General features: G+C 38.2%; 2 protein-coding genes across 2 annotated transcripts; one reads left to right on the forward strand and one right to left on the reverse strand.

The window, feature by feature from the left end:
• Positions 1-349: 349 nt before the first annotated feature.
• On the forward strand, positions 350-13,525 carry si:ch211-257p13.3 (kinesin-like protein KIFC3). The gene is made up of 20 exons (XM_038269538.1): positions 350-549; positions 750-870; positions 1,094-1,184; positions 1,442-1,593; positions 1,673-1,925; positions 5,161-5,333; positions 5,619-5,684; positions 7,183-7,320; positions 7,412-7,609; positions 7,699-7,872; positions 8,594-8,741; positions 8,817-8,947; positions 9,038-9,149; positions 9,219-9,400; positions 9,471-9,575; positions 10,942-11,072; positions 11,188-11,308; positions 11,401-11,530; positions 11,636-11,865; positions 11,941-13,525. The coding sequence occupies exons 1-20, from the start codon at positions 545-547 to the stop codon at positions 12,064-12,066; spliced, it is 2,787 nt and encodes a 928-aa protein (XP_038125466.1). The 5' UTR covers positions 350-544; the 3' UTR covers positions 12,067-13,525.
• A 709-nt stretch (positions 13,526-14,234) lies between these two features.
• Positions 14,235-25,533, reverse strand: ccdc12 (coiled-coil domain containing 12). The gene is made up of 7 exons (XM_038269539.1): positions 25,377-25,533; positions 20,747-20,820; positions 17,189-17,268; positions 17,046-17,107; positions 16,929-16,963; positions 16,003-16,079; positions 14,235-14,587 (listed from the first exon to the last, which is right to left on the reverse strand). Exons 1-7 carry the CDS (start codon positions 25,458-25,460, stop codon positions 14,508-14,510), a joined length of 492 nt encoding a protein of 163 aa, XP_038125467.1. The 5' UTR covers positions 25,461-25,533; the 3' UTR covers positions 14,235-14,507.
• Positions 25,534-26,803: the final 1,270 nt, after the last annotated feature.

Here is a 26,803-nt window from a genome sequence, read left to right on the forward strand (position 1 = left end):
TTATTACTTTTTTTAGTACAATTCGAAGTCATGTTGGTCTGTGATACAAAGAAAACACATTGAAGTTGGAAAAGATTCAGTAGGTATGGGTGCTCTCCCAGCCTGTCTAATATGCATTCTCAAAGATGCATTTTATCAATTTGTTTTGCAACTTTAAGTGTTCAGTCTTTAAAATTATTTTTTTTTTTCAAGTGACCTACTAATCTACATCATTTATTCAGAAGAAAACAACCACCAACCATCTTCTCTACCCCTAACCCTGGCCAGCAGCACTCTCATCAGCTCCATCACCTTAATCTCAACAAAAAAAAAAATCTGTCTGCAGCTGCACCACTGCAGCGCCTCAGGAAGCCTTACTGAGCATGCTCCATGGATGGAGCAGAGTGAGAAAGGATGAGGAGAACTGAAGGAGCCAAGCAGTGCAGGGAAGCCAAAGCAGCTCCAGAGGAAAGAAGCTGGGACTGACGACACAGATGGAGCGTGACTCTGGAATACAAAGGGCTGGATTTACAGGCCCCTATTATCAGGAGGGAGACGTCGTTTGATGAGGTACAAAAGATGAGGAATTCATTTGGATGGAGTGGAATGAAAACTGGAAAAATGCTGGAGAGATTTGGGTGCATCAAGGGAAATACCTTTTATATTTAATTGATCAGTTTCCCTGCATGTTAGAGTAAAACCTAGATTTTTCATGCGTTTGGACAGTTTACCAATGACTGCAAATCGCTGGATTCATTTGTCATTTGCAGGAGCTGTCACAGCGTGGAGATGTACGCTTTTTATTCCCTTTTAGTCTACATCTTCTACACTGTCTTCAGGAAGGAGGACGAGGAAGATGCCTTAGAGGGGGCCTCTAGAGCTTCCCCAGATGTAAGTCTGGACACATTATTTGTACCCATAAATCTTTTCTTTTCAGAAATGTTTAGAATCATCAACCCTGCCACAGGTTTCCAGAGCAGATCGGATTGTTACTGGATGTAGTCCTTCTCATGTCTCGGTTTGGAATACAGATTTCCCTTCTAAATACATTTGTGTGTCTTTAAATCACTTGAATCTGTTATTGTTTGACCCTTGAATATGATGCTGTGCATAGGAGCCAGGACCTGTTTCCATGGAAACAAGGAGAAGAGATGGCCACGCCCCCAGAACAGGAGAGAAATCTTTTGCTGGATTAAGTGAATCAAGTGAGTTTCTGAGAGAGAAACTCTGCATGTTCTACGTGAAGATTTCCTTCTAAATGTTTGGTGCAAACATATGGAGCTAGAAGAGTCTCAGTATCAACAAATGCACAGCACAAGATCCATGCATGCGCAGGACAAGATCCACACATGCACATCAAACTCACACATGCACATGATGATTCAAACAAGCAAGGATATTGAGACTCTTCTAGATCCATGCAAACAGTTCCTTATTCTGTTTTCTTGTGATGTTTGACCAGGCAGCAGCAGTGAAAGTGATGAGCTGAGTGAAGAAGATGAGGATGATGGAACAGATATCCCTGCATGCACACCACTGGCGGCATTTTTGTCCTTTAAACAGGAGGCTGAGAAGAGGAGAGTCTCCCAAGTTCAGATGGAGGCAACAGCCAAGGTAGACTTGGTGCAGCAGGCTGACATGAATTAAATATTCCCTGATGATAAACTTTGATGCTGTACGTCCATCTCTACAGCTGGCGGAGTCTCCCCTTGTGGCAGTGATGTCCCACTTGCTAAGCTTTCTGGAGCAGTACTCCCACTTCCAGCAGCTGCAGCAGCAGGCCGACCAGTACAGGGTTCAGCTGAAGAGGCACCGCGTCCAGCACCGCCGTCAGATGAAGGCTCTGCGGGCCTCCTACCGCCAGCGCATCAGGGACAAGAACAGCATCATAAGTAGCCTGGAGGAGGCCATCAGTCAGCAGCAGAGTCTGAGCCCAATGAGTGAGGGTAAGATGGGGGAGGGGAAAACAAGGTGGCTTATTACTTCCATACTGTGAAGGCCTAAAGAAAAACAGATCCGTACAAAAGGTACTGGGCTTTGATCAATATATGATCTCATGTTGTTGGCAAACCAATGAGAGATGGTTAATAAAATGTGGATTTTATTGCAAGATTTCACCAAATACATCAAAAATAAAGGAAATAAATAAATAAAATGATCCTTTTTGGGTTTTTTTGGTTGCTGCCAAGGCAGATGAATCAGCTGGACTTGAACGTAAATGTCAGCATTTAATGCTTTTTATTATAAGATAATAAAATTTGATTTATATCTACAGTCCTTTGGCAGGTGGAGGTAGGACAAGGAGAATTAAAAACAATTCAAATAAAGATAAGAATAGAACACAATCCAGTTTATAAAACCTATGGTCAAAAAAGTGATCACTGGCAGATTAGCATTCAAGGTTTACTTGAGCCAGAATTGGACTCGGAGAATCCATGTGGAATGCTGCTGATCCAAGCAGTGGTAATTATAAATAATGATTATGTTCTTCGTAACTTAGCCAGTATAACTCTTTTAACTCTCATTTGAATTTTCTTGATTAAATTTGTTCCTGCCCCTAATAACTGGAACAATGGTGATGGAACAAGCTGCACTGCTGGTGGATTCATAGTGGAGTTCACTGGGATGACTGGAATCATAGGCCTAACAGTAATTTTCAGTAGAGCAGGTCTTATAGTTTTGTTAGATAGATCATCTTAATGTATCTTATCCACGTTTTATAACTCCTCAGCGAAATGTACATTTCACACAAGGAAGAGCTAATAACTAGATTGCCAAACAATTAAAAATTGACAATGATACACTGCTGTGACATATTGTCATGTTAAATCTTCAAAATATAATCTAAAAAATATCCTAACTAAAATAATTCCATTCTGATTTTAATAAGAATGTCACCGTTTTAAAAAGATCAGCTGCATATCAGGCTTTCCATTTCCTCTTCCCTATTTTAGAGCAAGGAACATTTCTATAGAACACCTGATCCACCAGCAGCAAAGCAACATTATTAGATTTGCCGGATGTTTCTCCGTAGCTGTGTCACCACAAAGACCAGGCAGACGCTCTGCCCCTCAGAGTTCTGCTTTTCTACAACCGCTGTGTTTTAGATGTAACCTCAGGTTAGTTCTTTTACCTCAGCAGAAACCATAAACAGTAAAACCCATACGGTTTCCTTAATTGCTGTGCACCTTGTTAACAGGTGCATTAAAATATGGGTAGCTCATTGACTGATCAAATTCTCCTCAGTTTGAAGGAAATGTAAAAATAGAGGATCTTAGGACTCCCTCAGGTTACAGGATTAAGGCTGCTTTGACGTTAATAAAACATGTCTGATGGCTGTTTAAAGCGGTGCAAATGCAGTTACAGGGTCTGGCACATGCTGGGGCAGCACGTGGAAATGTGTTGGGCTAAAAATAGCCGGAGTTCCCAATGCTTAAAATGCTTTAGTCTTTGTTTCTCTCCCTGTTTTTAGGTGTAATGCAAAATGCAGCTCTATGCAATACTGCACATCATGAATATTCACGATGTCATTAATTGTGCAGTGTCATTTTGCTTTAGATCTCTGCGTTTTCTTAAATTCATTTTCTATTCATCAAGTTTAGATTTTTATTTAACATCATTTTAGGCTTCCACTTTAAAAATGTGCCTAGTTCCAGTTTAGCGTCCTTCTGCAGACTGCAACTTTCACCCTTCACCAATGCTCTATTTTTCTTTTAAAAAACTAGGGCAAACTTAACATGCAGTGCTAATTAAATGAGCATAAAGTCCTGGTATGAAAATAGTAGGTGACAGAGCTTTGTAAATCATTGAGAGGACAGAAAAACTGATAAAAACATTATTTGGCATTCTGCTCCAGGTCAGGTACAAGATGGTTTTTGGAGTTTCAGTAATTCTATTTATGTTTTTGAATACAAGTCTTGGAATTGAGAGAACACAGGAACATGAATTTTAATGGTACTGCTGATGAATACATGACGACAACCTGTGTGCTGCGTGACATTTAGCTTCACATAATGCTGTGAAATATGCTTATAAAAGAAGGATACTTTAATGAGTAAACACAAGAGTTTTTGCTTTTTGGCACAAATATTTTAGCTCATCAATCACATCTTAATACAAAAGGATCACCAGGTAAACAAAAAAACCTCAGCTCCATTTAGATCTATAATTAAACTTAATTATTTAGCGCATTAGTGGTGATGCCAGTCTTTGCATAATGCTGCTGTTAGATGTTACTGAATGCTGTCAGTGGGTCCTTTGGGGGGGATTTATCAACATATTTTTGGTAGAGTTGTTTTTAATTCAGCCTCATTCCAGGGTTTTCAAACAGGTGTTGCTGCAGCTTCTCTGTCAGATTAACCTAATCCATTCAATCCAAAACCTTCTCTTTTCTAACCACTCAGAGGTAGACCCAGTGATGCACTTTGGTTTAATGTCCTGCTGCATACTGTAAGCCTAACGAGTGGAGCTTAGTAGACTGGTAGATTTGGGTCTTTTCCTTAAAGATTCACTGGTAGAGAGCAGACTTTGTGGTTAGTCCGTCACAATATAACCCTAAAGTCAAACTGCTGGTACGCGCTTGTTTTTCTTAAAACTTCCTCCATAGTTGTTAGCTTTACTTTGTGGCCATTTTCTTCTTGAAACCCATAGAGGCAGTTTTCCCTCAACTTTGTTTCATGTTGCATTATAAACTCTGACCTTAACTGAACCAAAGTCAGGTATTTATATGTTTGCTTTGGTACGCCTGCGCTGCTGGGAAGGTTCACCACCGTTCCATGTTTTCTCCATTAATGGATAACAGTTCTTAACGTGGTTCACTGGAGAACAAACACATTAGAAGGCTTATTTGTAACACTTTAGACCAATATTTTCAGCCCTTGATCTGTTTCATTTTGAGATATTTTAGCCTATTTTATATTACCAGTTCACTTCAGTTGAATAAGTGTTTTTTTCACAGAATTCAGGATGTAGGAAGAAATACATTAATCTATTTGTACACAATGCAAACTTGATTTGGATAGTTATCTCCCTTAATCAATTATGCCATCATTGAAAAATGTATCTAATGTAACAAAAAAACTAGTCTTCCCTTGCACTTTTGTCTAAAAAGGTGTGTGAAGACCTCTGAAGACTTGACTGTGATTCGAGTCCTCATAGTCCGTTTCTTTTGTCATTTTCCAGGTGAGTCCAGCTGTGACGTAGCGACTCCTTCTGGTGTGCACAGTCTGGTGGAGTCTCTCTGTGGGCTGCAGGGTGAGAGGAGTAAACTAAGAGGAGAGCTCCGCCTCCTGCACTCACAGCTGGAGCAAAAAGAAAGAGACAGACATACCAGAATCGAGGCCTTTCAGCACCAGGTACACGGCTAGTTTAAATACATATCAATAAAACCTTTATTGAACATGTAAATCCTGTATTATAAGCTTGAATTTCTATCATGGATTCATGCATTGCAAAAGCAAATCTTGAAAAATTTATTTTATTTTTGCAGAAGTGATACTTCTACCTAATTTAATCAGGAAAAATATCTTATAAGAAAAATATTTTGACACTGAAAGAAGTTTGTTGAGAAAAAATATATTTTATTATTTTAATTTTTTGCTACATCTAATCAAATTTTCTGTATATATATATTTTTTTAGATTGATGAACTAAAGAGCTGCATAGAGGAGCGTGAAGAGGAGCTGTCGAGACTGAGAACAGCCACTGTGAGTCCTGCTGACCAAGCTGAGTCATTCATCAAGTGTTTGTCACTTTTCAAGCAATCAGCACATCTGCCCCACCTATTGGATTAAAAATAGCTCTCTAAATGTCAAGCAGCACCCAGGTTACCTTGTACAGCAATAAGGTTACAATTAATAGAAGTAGAAAAACTCAAATTCAAAGACGTATATTTTACGACTGGAACACATGCTGATGAAGGTGTATGGATAGAAAATCAAACACTAATAACTCAAACATTTACTTTTGATGCAGTTTTGCTCTTCTTTTTAAACTCATGACTTTTAACTGAGAGATTTATTTCACACATTATTATTAACAACACAGCAGCGCACTGTGAATAGTCCAGCTTTGATTCCAGTATACAAACACTATTCAGAGTGGAAGAAGGTCAGACACTAAACACAGGACAGGTTTTATTTTCACAGATGAATTTCCCTTGTTTAGATCTGACTAACATTGTTTTAAATATATTAGCAGACAGCGAGCAAAGTGGCAGATACGGCAGGTGAAATAAGTATCAAACACATCAAGAAACATTAAACAGATGAAACTAAAAAGAAGTAAAGTTAAAGCAATGCACATTTTTTTCTACCTTTTATCGAATTGTTTTTCAAATTTAGTAGAGAAAAACTTTACTTTTGTAGGTTTTTTATTTTGTATTTCACCAAAATAAGAAACAGAAAATCATCAGTGAAAGTCATACATTTTTAAAGTTATTATTTTTTAATTAGTTTTCCCATAAACAAACCTTTTCTTTGTAACTTAACATGTTTTCAATAGATTATTTTCATGATTTACACAGATTAATCCCTGCAAATAAAAATAACTTTTTAATTAATCTGGACACACCTTTGAGGCACTTTTTTTTTTTTGCACCTTAATTTTCATTATAGCAACATACACGCATCAAAATCCTGAAAACCTAAATATGTTTATCTATTTTAGTATATAAGTTATTTGTTAAAATTTATCGACTTCTGCCAACAGATCTTTTGAATTACGAAAAGTGGTTCTGTTATTTATTTATTTTTTTTGTATGCATTTCACCAAAGTTCTGGACAGGATGTGATGTAAGAAACTATTATTGTATAAAGAACATATTTTTAAAAATCAGAGTACTTTTGTAAAGTACTGCAATATGTGACTGACATTTGTAAGATTTCCAACATAATTTAGATATCATAACTAAGACCTACAATCTTGTTCATATAATATTTGCTCCAACCTCAGAATCGATCTTCTTTTACTTAAATCATTATACAGTTTATTTTAATCAAACATCTTATTTATTTTTTCAGTTCTAACAATGTCTAGGACAAGTTGGATCCAATTTTTTAAACATACTGAAATAATTTTTTCTTATTACCAAGGTGTCAAATAAACATGTTTCATCATAATCCAAATAATATAGCTTTACATTTTTGCCAGCTTTTGTTTATTTCATGTCATGTCAGAGTTCCATCTTATGTTTTTTCTCCTCAGGGGGCCACAGACTCAGAGAAGCGTGTGCTCTGTCTGTCAGCTGAGAACGAGAGCCTGAAACAGAACCTGAGCATTACCCAAGGCCTCCTGCAGCAGCTCTCCGCCATCCCATCTCAGTCCAGCAACATGCTCATCAAGGTAAGGACCTTGAGCTCAGCTTCGAACTCATGAGTGCTCATCAGCGCCTTGTTAACACCCACCTGCACCATGGTTTGTTTTAACTTGACAGGAGAATGAGAACCTTCGTGGCAGAGTTCAACAGCTGGAGCTCTCCCTGCAGCAGCGGGCGGAGCAGCTCACACATCTGGAGAGAAAAAGTGAACAGAGAGAGTGGAGGAGAGGAGAGGAGCTGAGAAAACGTGAAGACAGGGTGCGAGAGCTGGAGCTGGAGCTTAATAAAGAAAGAGGCAAGGAGCCAGTTGTAAAGGTAAAGCATCCTTACAGACATTTGATGGATTCTCGAAGGACTCTAATTTATTTATACCATTCTGAAAAGATGTCTGTCTTCTCTGCCAGTATGTCACCCAGACAGTGGAGGTGGAATCTCCAGCCACAGTCAAACAGCTGACCAAAGCCAGGCAGAAGAATGAGGTTCTGTCTGAAAGGCTGTCCAATCAGAATGAGAGGTGCAAACAGCTGGAGGAACAGATCAGGAAGTCAGATGAATATAGCTGCAACTTGCAGCACAAGGTGAGCACTATATAGTTACTGCACAAACCTAAAGGAGAAATCACACACTTTTATTTTAGTTTGAGGGTTATAAGCAACAATTTGTGAACAAACCGCTTCATAAACGCCCTTAAATAAAGGACAACTTTTGAAATAATATTCTATGCGTACATGGAGCATGGTTTAATGCAACATTAAAAAAAATAAAAGAAGGTTCTGAAAGACCTGAGAGAGCTAGTGCTACAGTTTAGATTAAAGCATTCTCATATTTCAGAATGGCCTAGTCAAAGGCCCAATTTAAATCACAAATCATTTGACAGTTAGCCAAGACTTGATCCATCCATACATCCATTTTCTGTCACGCTTATCCCTGCTAGGGTCGAGAAAGGTGCTGGTGCCTATCCCCAGCTGTCTACGGGAAAGAGGCGGGGTACACCCTGGACAGGTCGCCAATCTATCACCACAACTAAATATGCAATCATTAAAAAAAATCCAGTTTAAAAATCCAGTTTAAAGTTAAAAAAAAAGGTTTTTTTTTTGTATTATCAAAAGAGTCAAACGTTAACCAGATCGCTGCATGTTGCAAGTTTCTTAAAAAACTTTGTTAGGAACAAATTGAAGGCAAGTGAACAAATGAGGAAACAAAATAAAATTTCCACATTCCCTCCAGAAATAATGCAGAGCTGAAATTAATACTCTGTAATTGTAAAGCAGAGAGACTGAAAAACTGAACCGTTTACAGATTGCAGCATATGAACGGGAGATTTGTAAGCTGCGAGAGGAACTGCTGAAGGAGATTGGCCACTTGGAGGAGAGGAAAGAGGAGGCTGTGAAGGCTGCTGCCAGCTGCTCTGCTGAACACTTCCAGAACCTTCAGGACCAATTCTTCAGTGAGTTATTACTAAATATGCCGAACGTTTCATTCACTCAGAGATTATTTCTTCAAAGTTTATTTCCTCGATCAGCTTTGCAGAAGCGTCTTACAGCTCTCCCTCCAACCCTGCGCTCCATGAAAACAGACTACGCCAGTCTAAGGAGTCAGGTTCGAAACTTCTCTGACTTTTATGGTGCAGCGATCAATGAAGCCAAGAAGCAGGTAAATTAAATCTTTAATCCTGGATGTTGGTTTAAAAAAAAACAACCTTTGGATTCTTAAAGGTTTGAAACTGTAATTTGTCTTTGGTAGATTTCAGCAGCTATCAGTGAGATGTCTGAAGCCAACAAGGATCTTCTGGAGAAATACAGGAAAGAGGTGGCCCTGCGCAGGAAGTTACACGAGCAGCTGGTGGAGCTGAAAGGTGTAAATAGGTCACCTTTGCTGTAAATCTGGTAAAAAGTTCCCTTACTGAGCCATCTCTCTGTTCTAGGCAACATCCGTGTGCTCTGCCGGGTGAAGCCTGTGCTGAAGGAGGACCAGCACGAGGAAGGTCAGTCTGTTGTTGTGACGACGGACCCCAACAACGAGTCCTCCGTCACTGTGATGAGCAAGGGAAAGAGTCGCAGCTTTGAGCTGGACAAGGTCTTCCAGCCTCATGCCACACAGGAAGAGGTAGGGGCTGAAGGACATGTTGTCATAGCAACCCCTGAAGCTCCACCTCACTCTTGACTTGTTTGAACAGGTCTTTCAGGAGATTGAACCTCTTGTGACGTCCTGCATTGATGGCTACCATGTCTGCATATTTGCATATGGGCAGACAGGCTCTGGAAAAACCTACACCATGGAGGTAAACATTACTACTGTATTATAGCACCGTTCCCACTACATGCAGACCAAGATAATTTATTTGTCTGAATAATCATAGTAATACCAGCACATTTTCTCCTTTAAATACAATATTTTCCTTGGCTGTTTCTTTTTTTTTTTGCCTCACCAGTCATTAAAGAAGTTAATAACAGAGTAATATATGAGAAATACTATTAAAGTGAGAAAAAGTGTATCAGGATAATTAGATTTAAACTTTTATATTTATTTGGCAACAATCTAATATCTTTAAACAGATATTTTCTATCAATATATCAGTGTTTTTCTTTGTAAGTTAGGGCAGATTCTCTTGTTTAAAAAAAAACAACAAATCTCTCTAAATATGAAACCCAACAGCTCAGATTTATTTACCTTATTACCGGTATTAATTTTTTTCCCATATCTTGTTTTGATGATAAACACTATAGGCAACAAGTAGTTTCCTTTTGAGGACAAAAGTATATTTTTAGTTTGATGGAAAATTAAAAGGCTTTTAACCTGTGAGTTGAATAATGCTGCACTGTAATATATTTTTGAAGCATTTACTTTTTTATATTTTTTTATACTAGTTTAAATGAAGTCTGATCAATTCTTGGTCAAATATAGTGTGGAGTGAGTTTTGTTCCATTATTGCCGAAGAAAAAGAACATGTTTTCTCTATAGAAATTTAAATTATTAAATTTAAATAATTTTAAAAAATCCAGAAATTTATACTTTATTAATCCCAGAAGGAAACTGAATTTCTCTTTGGGATTAATAAAGTATTATTGAATTGGATTGAACTTATTTGAAATGCCAAATGGGCCAGCTTTCTGGCTATTATAAATCTTATTTTTTTGTAACACAATAGAAAATGCACACAAAGGATGATTATTTTGGGGGTTAGTTTTAAAAAATATGCAGAGCTATAAGTAGGTACGTAGCGTTTTGGTGTGAATGGTGTTGATTGATTATTATCATCCATCCATTTTCTGTCACACTTATCCCAAGCGGAGTGCTGGTGTCTATCTCCAGCTGTCCACTGTCAAGAGGCAGGGTACACCCTGGGCAGGTCGCCAGTCTATCGCAGGGCAACACAGAGACAAACAACCATTCACACACTCACACTTAAGTAGAATTTAGAGAAGCCAATTAACCTAACTGTGGGAGGAAGCCAGAGTACCCGGAGAGAAACCAGGCACGCTAAGGGAGACCATGCAAACTCCATGCAAAAAGACCCTGGGCTGGGAATTGAACCCAGAATCTTCTTGCTGCAAGGCAGCAGTGCTACCCACTGTTCCACTGAGCAGCCCTAAATATTATCATATCCCCATCAAATACCACAATTTGGTGTCCTTTTTGTTTTCCAGGGCACTGTGGAAAACCCAGGAATTAACCAGCGAGCTCTGAAACATCTCTTTAGTGAGATCGATGAGAGAAAGGACATGTGGTCTTACACAGTCACAGTCAGCTCTGTGGAGATTTACAATGAGGTGCTGAGGTACAGATGGAGTCTTTGGTTTGGTTTTATTTACTTTTTTGTATTACTTGGTTTTACCTATTCAGGACAAATTAATCTTATTTCTAAGTGATTTGAAGATTCAATTGTTTTACAGAGATCTGCTGAGTAAGGATGGGGAGAAGTTGGACATAAAAATTAACCCAGATGGAACCGGACAGCTGCATGTACCAGGCCTCAGGGTTATAGAAGTCAGGAGCTTTCATCATATTAAGAAGGTGATACCATTCTCTTACTGCTTTTAATCACTATTCTTTGAACCATTACTGATGCTAATAGTTGTTTGTTTTTTGGTTGTTGTTGTTGTAAGATTTTAGCTACAGCTCGAAGGAATAGGATCACCTTTGGGACCCAGATGAACCAGCACAGCTCACGTTCCCACGCTCTGCTGTGCGTCACTGTCCAGGGTACTGACCTCGCCTCTGGATCTAAAACCACAGGTCGGTCATGGATAATCTACTCCTCTGTGTAACCATCAGCAGGTTTTAAAGGGTCCCTTTAATGTTATGGTTACACGATTTCTGTGAATCCCCCCCCTCCCCCAGGTAAGATGAACCTAGTGGACCTGGCTGGCTCTGAGAGAGTGTGGAAGTCTGGTGCTGAAGGAGAGAGGCTGAAGGAGGCCCAGAACATCAACCGCTCTCTGCTGTCGCTCGGGGACGTCATTCAGGCTCTTCGGGGTCGGCACACTCACATCCCCTTCAGGAACTCGCGTCTCACGTACTTATTACAGGACTCCCTGGGTAAAGGCAGCAAGACTGTCATGGTGGTGCAGGTAAGATGAATCGTTCAGTCAAGGAATGCCAATTTCTCCCGCTGATACTAATCATGCTGAATTGTTCCTCTGAAGGTTTCCGCTCTGGAGAGCAATGTGGGAGAGACGTTATGCTCTCTGAAGTTTGCTCAGAAGGTGTGCAAAGTGGAGCTGGGACCAGCAGCCAGGAAAATCGAATCAGGTGTAGGGCCATGTGATTGAGGATCCTTGAATGCATCACAGATTCCCGTTACAGTACTTGAGAAAAAGTATTCACAGCCCTTCAGATCTTAACGTCGTCATGTTACAGCCCAAATATATTATGCATTTTATTAGGGTTTTTTTTTTAATAGACAGTATAATTTTATGCATTGTTGTGGAAGTTGGTGAAAAAAAGGTTTTTATTTTTATTTTCTTTAACAGGTAGAAATGTGGGTCAGTTTTCTTCCCTTCTATAAAGTTCTACACTATAAAGAACCAGTTTCCATTAAATTAACGGTGCAAGTCTCACTCAAGTGGAGAATATTTATGAACATCAGTTTTTTAAATAATATACAGAAGTTAAATTAAACCATTTGGCTACTGATTATGAGACTTCTAAAGGAAAAAAATCAGTACAAGGTTTTATTTTATAAAAGTTGGTTGAATACAAATGCTTGGCACCTGTTTGAGATGATTTAAAGCTTTAACCCCCCCCCCATTTCTAAAGCTATTTGCTTCTATGGGTTTGTCACCTAAAGACCTCATAGACTATGTTAAAGTTCATGGTGCTAGTATTAAAAACTTTAAAGGGTGTAAATACTTTTCCAAGTCCCTATCAGCTTTACCCTACAGGCCAATGTCAACTGTAAAGTATCAACAGGATCAGAAGTGAACTCGACCAAGGGCTAATTCTATGGAGGTCTGCGTTTTAAGGTCAACTAGTGATCCTGTCCATCATGTTTAATTAATAATCCTTTATCATTAGTTTACCTGCATGCAGTCAGGAATAGTTGTTCTGGCTCCCTGAAGGCCAAGGCATCCTCCGAGTCTGGGATGAAAAACCTGTTGCTTCCTTGAACCGCTGTGTAATCCCATGATATTGAAGATTCTGGGATTAATCACAACCTCAGTGATCATCACACTGTTTAGATTTAGTCACAAAGCCAGCACTTTAGTTCATGTACCCTTCATCAGCCGTTCTGCTAATACTCTGTAGTTTGTGAACATCGTGCTGATGAGTCCCGAGGTCGTAGATTTGTAGAAGCTCAGCTATGAGCTGCAGCTGCTTTAACATTCATTTATGTTGTTTTTGTGAATTTACCAAACAGCAGTGACTGAATGCTTTGATTTGCCTTGATCATTTGCCTTTGCAGACAAGAGCAAATGTGTTGTTTTTTTTTTTTGAGGGGAGCTAGAACCGTTTACCGTCTCCCCGCAGAGATGCTGTGGGCCTAAGTAGATAGAAGATGCACTTTATTGTGAAAGAGCAGCATTTCAGTTCAGCTGGCATCTGAGATCACGCGTGAAAATTGCAGTTTTTTTCTGTATGTCCTCTTTAGTTCTTTCATGCACAGAATCAAACTTTGTTTTTGATTCTAACGTAGCAAAACATTATGTAGCAGTTCCTATCAGGAGCCTTTAGAGGTCATCAGATAGAGTGAATCTTCAGGTAATTTTCTGAATAAATGTGTAACTTAAATGTGTTGTTTGTCTTTATATGAAAAAAAAAATATATTTGTGCCTGTAAAGTTTTTAAAATAACACTCTTATCCTATTGTATAGCTCCTTTTACACCAGAGCTTCTGTCATTAATAATTCCTGAAACTTCATAATTCAATTATTCATGATTTTATTTATAAAAAGGGATCATTTTATAAAAAGGCATTTCTGCATGAGTCAGGCTTTAAATTTGGAGCATTAAAAATGTAAGAATAGAATACTGAAAGGGGGAATGGCTGAAGGGACAAACAGGATATGGTTGAGATCAATTATGCTGGTCTATTTGCTGAATGAAAGGACAGATAGATGAATGATGGAAGGCTAGATGGGGAAATGGAAGAATAAAAGGGACAGAAAAGGGAAGGGGTGGAGAAAATAATGAATGAATACATAGACAGATTTAATTAATGACTATAATGGTGTATAGTTGGATAACTAACACTTTCCAATGTATATATTTAAAATAGGTCAGGTTGGAGTGAATCCATTGCATACTTTAGACACCCGACAAGCAAAGGAAGCAACTGAGAGAAAAAAAAAATGTAAGAAATATAATTTTCTAATCTTAAATTAATCCAGGTCCAGAAAGCAGCATAAATCCTAGACTTTAAGGAGGAACTCTGCTTCTAAACCATGTTTTATATAATAATTTTAAAAAATTGACATAAAACTTTACATTGTTTTTGTTTAATGTTCATTTTATTTTACATTTTAATATAAAATATTGTTGGTAAGATGAAAATGCACCTTCCAAAATCAAAAAAAAAAAAACAAAAAAAAAAAAAAAAAAATAACGCACATATACAAAATATGACTCATGGGAAGGCCTGACAAAAAATAGAAATGTAACCCTCTCCTCTTCAGGATGAAACCTCTTCAGTATCTTCAGCTCACATCTGACAGCAAATCGCCATTCCTGTCCCGTTTTACCCCCAACACACACCCTCTGTTACATCACTAATTTAGTCAGAGTCTCCCTCTTCCACACCAACGGCTCCCACCGCCCCGGCCAACTCCTCCTCACTGCCTCGCAGGCGATCACCTGGACAGAGAGACACAATCAAACCCCCACAATTAGTCTGCTCCATCCATTCATCCATTGCACACATATCTAATTTATATCTGGTTCCTTCAGCATTTTTACATAATAAAGTATCTAGACTGACTTTCAGCATTCATGAAATCTGCTGGCAGGCAGCAGAATTTAACTGATGCAGAACTAAATGTGAAAAAAAGAGAGTTTTAAGCAAAAAAAATCATTATTTACATCATTATAACTAGGGATGGGAATCGAAAACCGGTTCCTGTTAAGAACCGGTTCCGTATTTTCCGATTCCATGGCATCGTTTGGCAGCTCACTGAACGATTCTTTTTTCGATTCCCGCAGCACCAGAGCCTAGAGCGCCGGCTCTGGGGAGCACGACTTACGTCACGTTTTTTACGTAAGTTACGTAAGTTACGCAAGTTACGCAAGTTACGCAAGTTGGAAGAACTATTCGAGGAGGAAGACAACGAGCTGCGGTCACTTTGTGAATCAAAGCCCCGTCTTTCCTTAGCCCAGAGGGTAGATCAGGAAATCCAGCTCTGTAAAAGCTTGCCCTCCATCCCCTGCAGGGATAGCGCCACACTGTGGTGGTGGAACAAGCAAGATACGCTGCCCTTGCTATCTGACTGGCTGAAAACTACCTCTGTGTGCAGGCTTCCTCCACCCCATCTGAGAGGGTGTTCTCCACGGCTGGAGACACCATAAGCCCTGAAAGATCCTGTATCCTTCCAGAAAAAGCAGATATGCTCATCTTTCTGCAAAATAACTGTTAATTTTCCCTACTACTGTTTTATAATTAGTATTTTTTGTTATTTAAAATAGGTTATTATCCCATCATTTGTTATTAGACATTGTTGGTTATTAAGTTTGTTCTTGTATATTTATTTTTCATTTAAACACAGATGTTACTCCAGTTTCACATTTCCTGTGGACATCTTGATCTTGTTGAGTTTGTAAGATTGTGCAATAGTTAAGTAAACAAAGTTGATTCTGATAATCAAACTGTTTGTTCTCCTTTTTCCCCCAAATTGGAATCGAAAAAAGAATCGATAAAGAATCGAATCGTTTCATAGAATCGAAAAGGGAATCGGAATCGTGAAAATCTTTTCAATTCCCAACCCTAATTATAACACAAGTAAATTCTGCTACATCACATCCAGTTCTCTGAAAGCTTTACTATTATCTCCAAAATAAGGAAATATTCTTATAAGTTTCATGTTTCCCTTAAATAATCCATCTGTTTTAAGCAGCTGTTCATCCATCAGCTGTAGCATCAGTCATCTGAGAGGCCTTCAAGCTACCATAGTCTCCAGGAGTCACAAAGCAATTAGCCTACTAATTTACAACCCTGTCCAAACATGGCTCTCTCTTCATCCTGATGAAAACCTCATAATAAAGGGGTTGATACTAACGGATGAGCTCGGCGATGGCTCTCTGTGTTCGTCTTTCCAGCTTTTCCAGTTTCTTTGCCACATCACGTTTCAGATCCCTGACAATTAACGAAAATGAAAGACATTTTTAAGTTCCATAACATCCAATACAAACACATCAGACTATACACAATAGAACTTGGCCATAAACGTCAATGCATTTTATTGGCATTTTTTGTAATAGATAAACAGAAAGTAATTATGCAAAACAAATATTATACGCCTATCTCAATGAAACAATAAAAAGAAATAAATGGGGGAAAAAAAAGAAAACTGAGGTACGCATCTCTCTTGGTATACATTTATTTGCATAATAAGTTTATTCTAGTCAGAAGAGACCAAAATAGCATTTATGCAAAATGGCATTTATGGTGGAAAACTAACATTAAACACTGGGAGCATTATGCAGTAGGGATGCGTTTTATGAACAGACAATGGGTGGCTGTTCAGACTTGAGGAATAGATGGATGGAGCCTTACAAAGGAAAATACTGGGGGAAAGGTTAAAGTCTGCAAAAAATCAAAGTATGGGGTGTAGGATCGTCTAGCAAGAAAACAACCTTTAACACACAGCCAGACCTCCCATGAAACAGTTCTGATCAAAATATATACATTAGCATGAGTCAGACAAAGATAAATCCTAAAAGCATATAAAATCAGCGAAAAGGGCTGAAAATTGACATGGATACAGTCTCTTCATATGGCTGAACTTGGCCTTTCAGCTCATTGCAGGTATAACTGCAGAAAAATGAGCTTTATAGGGACTAAACAAGGGGCTAGGCTTAAATGGTTGATCAATATTTTTTCATTTAATTTACAATTACTCTCATCTTTGCCTGGTACCAGCACATAAAATGACAAAAGGTTAAAAGCTACAATTGTTATTGACTACTTTTAAACATGCCTCACCAGTCTGGTTTTCTTGGAGCAAGGTTTGCTAAATCCTACAGACAAAAAAAAACAAGTTAAACTTGGACATCTAATAATGAATTAATAAGAAAAACAGAGCTTAACAAAAGTATTTACCACTTCTTCTATTATGGGCTCAGGATTAGCTGCCTCCAACTGATCCTTTACTTTATCTTCCACTGCAACCAAATAATATGATCAGTATTAAATCATTTCTAAATTATAAAGTTTTTGTTTTTTTCTAAATCTACATATCTCACCTGAAGCTGGTTTGGCTTTGGGTACCTGTCTCTCCTTTAGCTCTTCATCCTCTGGAGTGTAATTCCTCAATTTCAGCTCTCTGGACACAGAAAAAACAAACAAAACAAAAAACAAAGGAAGGTTTAAAGAACATCCTCAAAAACTCACCAATCCAGCAGGTGGCAGTGTAGGCAAATTAAAGGACATAAACGATCATCTGAAATCCCTGCACAGCTGCACAACTAATGCCTGAAAAGGAGGCCTTAAGAGCATAAAGTCCCCATTTATACCAGCAAGTATTTCTGATTAACATGTTCCACCTGCTCCTGGGCACCGACTTTAAGGAGAACAGAAAACAGCTGAGGGATTCTTTCCTTGAAGCCGAATCGCTTAGCCTTTCACCACACTGAGGAATTCTTGGCGAGCTCAGCCATCGTCTCTGCAGATCACACAGAGGGTCCAGAGGATGGAGGTTAACTGTTGTCATTACAAGCACAGCACTGCAGTCTTATCAGCTGTTCAGAGCTTAGAAAAGATTTGGGATGAAGCTTGACATTCTACGCTCCTGATAGATTCATCACACTCCTTCTGCCTGACGGTCCACTGCCTTGTATGGGTACAGGCAGGACAGCTAGTTGGGATCTGGAGCTCTTTGCTGACAGCAGATCATGTCTTTATGCAGATATCTTTCTTTTAATGTGCAAATTAAATGTTTATGAGGCTGGTTCAAATATGACTGCGTGAAGCATGGCTATGTTTTATATTTTCAAAATGATCAAACACGCCTTGAATTCAACAGGCGAGTCGTCTTTATACTTTTGTCTCAAATCTCTGTACAACTGACCAGGAACGGGTTGGTAACCCGTATTAAAATATGCCAAGGTTTTAAAGTCCAATGGCTTCAGAACAGCTAACATTTTCAATCATACAAGGCTTTCAATAAAATACCATGTTTTTTGAAGCTTCTGGAAATGCATGATGTTCCTTCTCTCTGTAAGCATAAAACTATCATCCCAGCTCCCAAGAAACACACCATCAACTGACTACAGGTCCCACCCCACCAGGGGTGTGTTCTCCACACAAATGACCGTACCTCAGCTAACCTACCTGTAGAACTCCAAAGGTTTGTAGAGGAAACCACTTTCACTGGTCTGATTGACAGTAGAGTCTTGATACAAACGGGAAGTTGATAATCTGGCTACTGAAGGGGTCAGAAACACCTGGAGATCAACAAGCCTGAAACCTTGGAAATGAGGAAGGAAAACTTCATCAAACAATCACGTCTTCGAGGATTATCAGAGGGAGGTACCTGGTGGTGTCAGAAAAAGGACTGAGCACAAAATCCCTTTTCCAGGTTGGCGCTAAAGATCACTATTTGCAAAAACAGGCTGCCACAGGCCCAGTTTCTCTCACCAGGCCATCTCTCTAATGAATGCTTAATAGTCAGTGTGCTCGGATCCATACCATGTGTACTTGAGCTAATTGTACCTTTTCTTCCTACATAAAAACATAATAAACATAGTATGCATGCACAAACTTGACACAACAAGCCGACTCAATTTAAACCTGTACAACCGTGCAGAGAAACCCTAATGAAAATGATAAATGAGACACAGTTTTATAATCAGACATTGTTACCTTGAAAATCACTGCAAAAACCTGGTTTTCAACGCCAAGATCACCTCAAATGACTCCTTTAGTTGTGAAACTCCAGCAGCTCTATTCCACCTGAGGTTCCCCATCCTACAGATAAGGCTCCTTTCAGCTGCTTGATCTAGAATCTTGCCCTTTCAGTCCTAATCCATATTTAATGACCACAGTCCAAGTTATTTCCTCAACTTTTTTAATTGGTTTATTCTTCGCCCATTTCTAGTATTTTTATTTCCATATACAGACTAAACACTGACCAGGATAAGATTCTTATGGTTTGAAAATGATGGTTAAAAAAAAGTTAGAATAATGGATCAACACAGAAGTTTAAAAAGAAAACATAAAACATACCAAGAGTGTTTTTTTTAAATGGAAAAAGGCAACAATTATTATGACAGCTGCTTAAGCTAATTTTGGGTGTTTCTGTTAAAATCCAGTTGACTATCACAAACAATATTTGCATTTGGATTTGGATGAAGAGTTCAGCAGCAATACAGAAAAATATGAAAACTTCAAATGATAAAATAGAAAAAGAGAAGATCTCAGAAAACTAAAATCTTTGCATCTTTAATGAGGCACAAAAAGAAACTGGATTCTTTCAGTGTAACGATGGGGAGCAGGTCATCAACATGGTTAAGAATCCCCGTCTTGTGTCCATTAATATTTAAACCCACCACCTCAATCACATATTAAGCCTCTCCCCCCACACCAAAAAAAGACAGACAAAGAGAACTTGAGAAAAAAAGTTTCAACTGCCTCCATTAGCAGAACACAGTAGGTGTGCAAATCTGCCCTTGAAGACTTTTTGTTATTAGCCGTCTCAAAGTTTAATGCTTCCAAGCGCAGAGGGGTGTGTTTATGCATTTCCATTACAAGCAGACCGTTGCATCGAAGTGAAACTGTGATAAATTCGGAGCATAGGCCCTCTCTAAATGTTTAGAGAGAACTCTTGCTGAGGAGGAGGGGCAGCAAGGCTGTTCAAATATTCCTACTGATATCTAGCTAGAAGACAGTCAAGAGCAGCAGAAATTACTTTATACACCCCAGACATCAAGGAGGAGCATGAAACAGGGATATCTCAAAGGCTTTCAAAGTTATTTGAATCTTATTTGTCAATCCGAGGAACTTGGAATCTGTTCGCCCATGTGTCGGAATAAAGAACTGAAGTCTGAGCCACACCTAACATGATGAAACAGGAAGAGCTGCAAGGCATACTTTGTGCATCTTTTGGATCAGACTTGGAACAAAATGTTAGAAGAGAAGAGCTTAAACAGCACTTTAAAAACCTTAAAGGGAGTAGAAGAAAAAAAATTTTTAACAGCCTGCTTTCGCAACCTGATCTCTTATTAAACTTTAATGCCCATTGCAGGGTACATTACACCCACAGCATACTGCAGACCAGTGTCACTGTTTGCAAAACACAGATCAGAAACCACAGACTGCATTTGACACTCTTTACATCCACACTCTAAAGATGTTTGTGAGCCCTGAAGCTATTTTCACCCTGGGAGAGATCTGTCCTGTTGGACTGGAGGAAACGGAGCGCCACTCCCTCAGGTGCTTTTAGAGCAAAGTCATTAAATATAAACAATGGGAAAAAAAAGGTCCTGTAGGACAGGAAAGATGGCTGCTCCCTCCTACCAACTGCTAACAAGAAGTCGGGCGAGCTGTGGAATATTTGAGCAGCTAATGGCAACAGGCTGACGGTCCAACCCATTGTAAACACCCATTCTCACAACCTGCACACACACACGTACACACACACACTGGTGAGGAGATAAAGAGCAGATAAATGCTCTGACTGTGCACATCAAGATCAGTTTCAGTTCCGTTTGTGTGTAAACTGAGGACCAAGCCAACACTGAACAGCAATGTGCACCCAAACAAACAAATTCTAAGTATTTCTACAGACTGTGATGAGAACTAACCTGTGCTTTTCTTCAGGGGTTTCCTCTAATGCCGGCTTTTTGCTCTCTGGTTCCTCATCTTCCTGCTCTCGTCCCTAGAAACAAGTCAACGCGAGACAATTTTAGCATCCAGCATTCTAACAGATGAAATCTGAAATTAAAAGTTCTGAATTAAACTGTGAAAAACAGAAAAAAACCTTATTTTTCAAAAAGAGGATATGAATCAGCTCAATTTAGATCTGGTACAGTGGAGGCAGAGGCCAAAATTTGCATTGTTAAACACAATCATGGGTGCTTGTCATCTTGTTCTCCAATTTGGGAATCAAAACAACACATTTTTATAGTGAACTCCACTGATTCTGCTGCTGACCTATTCTGAGGTGCTATTTAAAAATGTGAGAGTTTGAACTGATTGATCTGGAAGTTAGGGTAAAAATGTTCAGTTTGGAAAACGCAAGAAAAAAAAAAAAGGTTTCATGCACAAAAACTTTCCAGGTATAAACAAGAAACTGGAATTCCAAAAGTTATTCACAGTAACTAAGATACATTTGGATTCAAATTTCTAAATTTGTAAGAAAGGAAATCAAACCCCTCCCAGAATGCATTTTCCTGAAGAGGCTTCCTGTCCACCTGCTAGAACAATTCAGGGCAGTGACTCGTTATTGAAGTGCAGCACAGAACGGCAACAACTTAGGCCTGGAGGAATGTCAACAAACGTTTATCAACAATTGCTATTTCTCTGAGTGCATAATGGCCAGGACAGGGGGTTCTGCTTTGAATAAGGTTCACTTTAGGCAAATGTCCCTTTGCAGAACAGTTAGAGACCACCGCAGACGAGCAGAATATTGCAAGTGTCAAATTTGTGGACACAGACTGTGAGCCCTAGTAGGGACTGATGAGCCCTGCCCTCTGACATCAAGTCCAACAGACAATCTCCCCATATATATGTGATGCTGAATATGCTCCATCAAGCTACAAAGAACCCCCCACCCCGCCCCTCTAAAGACAGTTCATAAAATGTATCCTGCCTCAAGTTACAGGTTGAGAGAAAACAGTAGCACTAACCAGATGCTGTGCTACTCAACCAGGATGATTACAGATTAAGAGGACAAATAAATGGAATGTACTAGCCGCTTTCAAACTACCAAGCGACATGTTCTCTAAAATAAGTCAGACATGTTTTCATAATTAGACAGGGCGATACATATTACTAGAAATTATTGCACATCGTTTACTACTACAGCTTTCACTATGTTTTAAAAACCTTATTTCTTTTTCAAATATGCAAAAAATATTGATATATTTTTGTGAAGAAATAAAAAGATGCAAAAAGTTAAACTCCTGTTGTGCTATCTTTTTGAAATGTATTGACTGTTTAACAATATTTAGTGAGGTGGAGCCTGCATTAATTGTAAACTCTGAGGCAGATCTTCTTTCCCCCCAACGTTTCAGGTGGCTAAAAAGACATTTAGTTTAATAAACCAGCATAGAAATAAAAAAAGGAAACTGCTAAAGTATTGTTTCCGTCATTCATGTGACTTACAGCTTGTTTTAATATTCACGATCATGCTTAATGAGTATTGAAGCATTTCTTGTTATTTTGTGGGTTAAAGGTTTGAAAGTCAGGAACCTAAAGGCATCATCAGAAACCCAGCCAGAACTAAAATTGTTTATGAAACACTATCGCATTATCATTATTAACAGACAGGAACTACCTGGGCTGTTTTGTTTTGGTGTCACATGCCTAAACTGTACAGCCTAACATGGCTGTACTGTAGATATTTGGTACAACTATTTGTACCCTTAGATCCCTAATTTGAAAGGTTTTGGTGTGCCATGGTCTTTATCTTCCACTACAACAAGATTGAGAATCAAAACACAAGAAACATACATGCGATATTCAAATTCAATTTGAATATTCAAGGAATACTTCCTAAGATGTACACCTCAGACTGTAGAGGAGCTCGGCAGCTTCTTTAGTGAAAGACTTTTACACTCCGTCCGTAAAAAGGAACACTACCGCAGGTCATTCTTCCCTGCTTAAATAACAATAATAATAATTTAACATTATTGATCTGACATTGGAGCTTTAGCTCTGCATTTAACCCATTCCCTTGGGGAGCAGTGGGCTGCCATTGTGCAGCGCCAGGGGACCAGTGTGGGGTTAATGGTCTTTGCTCAGGAACCCAGAGTGGCAGTCTGTGGGAGTGGGGCCTGAACTCAGAACCTCTGGATTCCAAGCTCTATACCCTAGGTATAGAGCTTGGAATCCTGAGGTTCATTGTTAGGTACAATATTATGTTTAATAGGTTATTTAAACAAACAATCACACTGCACGCGCTTTGAGCATCAAAAATGAAGGAGCATATGGTTTTATGATTCTTGTCCACATAAAGGTCAGACACACCTCAGGAGCATCTTTGAAACTCCTGATGAGCGCTCAGTAAAGTGTGCCCAGATGCGTCTGATGATTCTGCTGCTGCTGTGTTATTTCATGTTATTAAGAGAGGAAGTCCACCTCAAAACATCGTCTGTGCAGGCAGTACATCAAGATTACAATCCTGCCGCAAAATATTACTTTGCAGTCAGAACCGCCCAGACCCAAATATACTGGAGTTGTGCTGTCACTGGGTATCCAGCAACAGCTGCCTAAGGCCCGGTTGCCCCTTGTGGGTTTTCCCATATTGGTTGTGGTGACTGGAAGTAGATGTTAGGGTTTTTCAGATATTTGGTACAAACTGCAAGCACCAGAATAATAAACGCAAACATATTTTGCTTACAGGTTCTGATATTTTAAGTACATTTTGGCATTAATAAACTATTTCTAAAGGGGGGGGTTCATAGCGATCTGCATCAGCAGTCCGTCTCCCCGCCAGCTCGCCAATATGCTTCTCTGATTGGTTGATTTGGTGCATCAAGCAGCAAAACTTAGATTTTTTTCTAACTTTAGCATCTGCTATTTCTGAAATTTGGAACATTTGAGCAAAGTTTCTAGGGGAAACATGTCCCTTTGGTCAAATTTTTTCAGTCTTTTCTAGGGGTACCATAATTTTTGTCCAGGTCTGTTTAATAATAACAACAACAGGCTATTAGGCTCACCTAAACAATGTCTGACTTACAGTTCTCTATTAGAATTACAACGGTCCTATTGACAGCTTCTCTAGTTTAGGTAAGTAATCATATGAACCTGGGTTTGTGGTTGTTTAACTGGTTGGTGACCGCATAATCAATCACATCATGTATGCAGATGATTTGGTAATCCTATGCCCATATAGTGCTGGCCTTCAACAACTACTAAGGGTCTGTTCCCAATATGGTTATGACTTTGACATCAAATATAACGCTAAGAAAAGCAATGTTATGATTGTTAGAAGTAAGGCAGATAAGCACCTGATAACCCATGACTTCTCTTTATCTGGCAATGTCCTCAATATATGCAATGAAATTAAATATTTGAATTGGGACACTACATAACTGATGACCTGTCTGATGACCGAGACATTTTTAGGCAGTATCGTATGATGTATGCACAAGTTAATGCTCTGATCAGAAAGTTTGGTATGTGTTCATCCGCTGTGAAGATAGCTCTTTTTAATGCTTTTTGTACTTCATTTTACACAGCCCATCTGTGGCGAAGATACAAAAAAAGTAGCCTGCAGAAACTCTATGTAGCATACAATGACGGCATGAGGCTACTACACAAAGTGCCTAGATGGAGCAGTGCTAGCCATATGTTTGTACATAATGCTGTTCCCACATGTGCAGCTGTGCTCAGGAATCTCATGTATAAATGCGTGTGTAGAGTATCTGTGTCATGCAATAATATAATTGCAATTTTAGTAAATCCTATTTTTAGTACGGTGAGACTCTACTCAAGATTGTGGAATCATTGGCGTCATCATTTATTTGTGACTCGGTGAATATGTCATGTTTATTTTATTTTTCTCTTTTTTACATATATATATTGTTAACTTTGTTTTCTTTTTCTCTATGGACCTTTTTGTCTCTGGAATAAAGATTGATTGATTGATTGATTATTCCTGTGATGGTAAAAGCTTAGCTAATCCTTGTACAACTGTATTTATAGAAAGATTACACCAAATGGAGTCAGTTCAATAAGATTACTTCTGAACTGATAATTGGTAGCACTGGTACAGCAAATTTTAACAATTTCTGCAGTAAACGTTAGTATGAAAGTATAAAGCAAGTCGTTGATTTATGATTTCTCTCAAACAGGGTTGGTGTTGGACGTTGAGTTCATAAAAGAAAAAAAAAATAGAATACAGATATATCTACAACCTTTAAGAATGCAGATGACCTTAACCTGTGCAGTCATGGACAGATCGATAAATAAAGATTTCAGCATTTAGCTTAGCAAATCAGCACTACATTATTGACAATTACAAAATCAGAACAACTTGTAATTAAACTTGAACTCTTCTCAATTTAATATCGAATAACTTGTACATACCAATGTACACCAGTGTATCTAAATAAAAGCGGATAATATTGCTCTTACTTTCTTTAATGTATTTGCTAATGTTAGCTAAAAGCTAACTGTGCTAATCTAACCTCTAACCTCGCAAATAAAAGGTTGTTTTCTTAACTATGTTGCTCCAACAGATTATACCAAACTAGAAGAGACACTTACGTGAAGCTTTTTATCTCTTAGCGCTTTAAGCCTCTCTTTTCTCTTTAACGCCTGCTCCTGCAGCGACCCAACGTTTCTCTCCATGTTTATCTCCACACGCCGCTCGATTCGGTCTGTGATCCATTAACTGGCCTGAGAGAGGAGGCCGTACAATCGATTGTCAAGCACATCGATAGAGATGGCCTTTTGCCTTCTCATGTGATTGTTTTGAAAACTAATGTTTCCAATCAACAAATAGACCGTTGTATCTCTTTAAATGAACAAATAAGACGGTGCATTAAAAATAAAATCAAATAAGTGTATTTCTAATACCATATTTTATACTAATACTATAATAGAATTAGTATTATATATAGTACTATATTAATGCTATATTTATACCCTATTTTATACTGTATTTAATACTATATTTTTTTGTCTTTATTTAGAAAATGTAGATGGTTAATACTACTAATATTTTAATTCCACGTTTTTTACATTTATTTATTTTTTAGTAGTAATTACATGCTTTCTGATTTTATATATATATATATATATATATATATATATATATATATATATATATATATATATATATATATATATATATATATATATATATATATATATATATTTATATATATACACTGCCACCACCTGCTCTTAAGGTAAATTTTATGGTAGAATGCGTACTGTTAGTTCTATCACTCATTTTACATGTTTAAAAAATAAATATTTTAAATTAAATAAATAATTAAATTTAAATAGTTTAAGTCTATCTGACCAAAAATACTCTATTCCATATGGTTGCAGAAGTGTTCTATATATTATTTGTGACAGTTCACAGGTTCTCCAATCTGCATTGTGGATCTCTGAGTTGGTCAAGCCAGTATCTGACAATCCTCTCATCTTATTGCAATGAAATAATTTTTTCATCATGATTTTTGCATCATTTCCAAATTCAACCCCTGCTTTGATTACAGTCCAGTTTATTACAACATAATAATAAGTAATAATGGTCTATTATATAATGGAGTCTAAAGCAGAGGCGGAGCTAGATGGGGGGCCAAGGGTCGACCATGGCCACCCTTAGCCAGTAATTGGCCACCCCTACCACTTATTTCCCTCTAATACAGACAGTGGCAACAGTAATACTCTCAAGTGGATAATCCAAAATATTTAAATTATCATATATTAACAATTACTTGATGACAAAAACACGGTGGTTAATTATGCACATCAATATACTAACATTAAAGATGATGAGTACAGAATTCATGCTCTTTTCAGAAATAGATTTAGTGTTTAATGGGTAAAGAGAAAATGATGCGTCTGTGCAAGTCATCTAGGAGTCTTCAGTGAAATCATGGATAAACAACTATTTTAATAAAAGATTAATTAATCATTTTATGTAGATATAAGTACTTGTTAATGTCAATTTTATGCAG

This window comes from Cyprinodon tularosa, unplaced genomic scaffold, assembly GCF_016077235.1.
Source record: "Cyprinodon tularosa strain WSP-4 unplaced genomic scaffold, ASM1607723v1 ctg73, whole genome shotgun sequence".
NCBI lineage: Eukaryota > Metazoa > Chordata > Actinopteri > Cyprinodontiformes > Cyprinodontidae > Cyprinodon > Cyprinodon tularosa.

Excerpts from the sequence above, each read along its gene's own strand:
- ccdc12 (XM_038269539.1), bottom strand. The coding sequence starts at position 25,460 with ATGGAGAGAAACGTTGGGTCGCTGCAGGAGCAGGCGTTAAAGAGAAAA. Across the intron at positions 20,821-25,376 it reads TAAGAGATAAAAAGCTTCAC|GGACGAGAGCAGGAAGATGA; the intron begins GTAAGTGTCTCT and ends ACTTGTTTCTAG. Across the intron at positions 17,269-20,746 it reads ACCCCTGAAGAAAAGCACAG|AGAGCTGAAATTGAGGAATT; the intron begins GTTAGTTCTCAT and ends TTCTGTGTCCAG.
- si:ch211-257p13.3 (XM_038269538.1), top strand. Across the intron at positions 1,926-5,160 it reads TCTGAGCCCAATGAGTGAGG|GTGAGTCCAGCTGTGACGTA; the intron begins GTAAGATGGGGG and ends GTCATTTTCCAG. Across the intron at positions 11,866-11,940 it reads AGACTGTCATGGTGGTGCAG|GTTTCCGCTCTGGAGAGCAA; the intron begins GTAAGATGAATC and ends GTTCCTCTGAAG.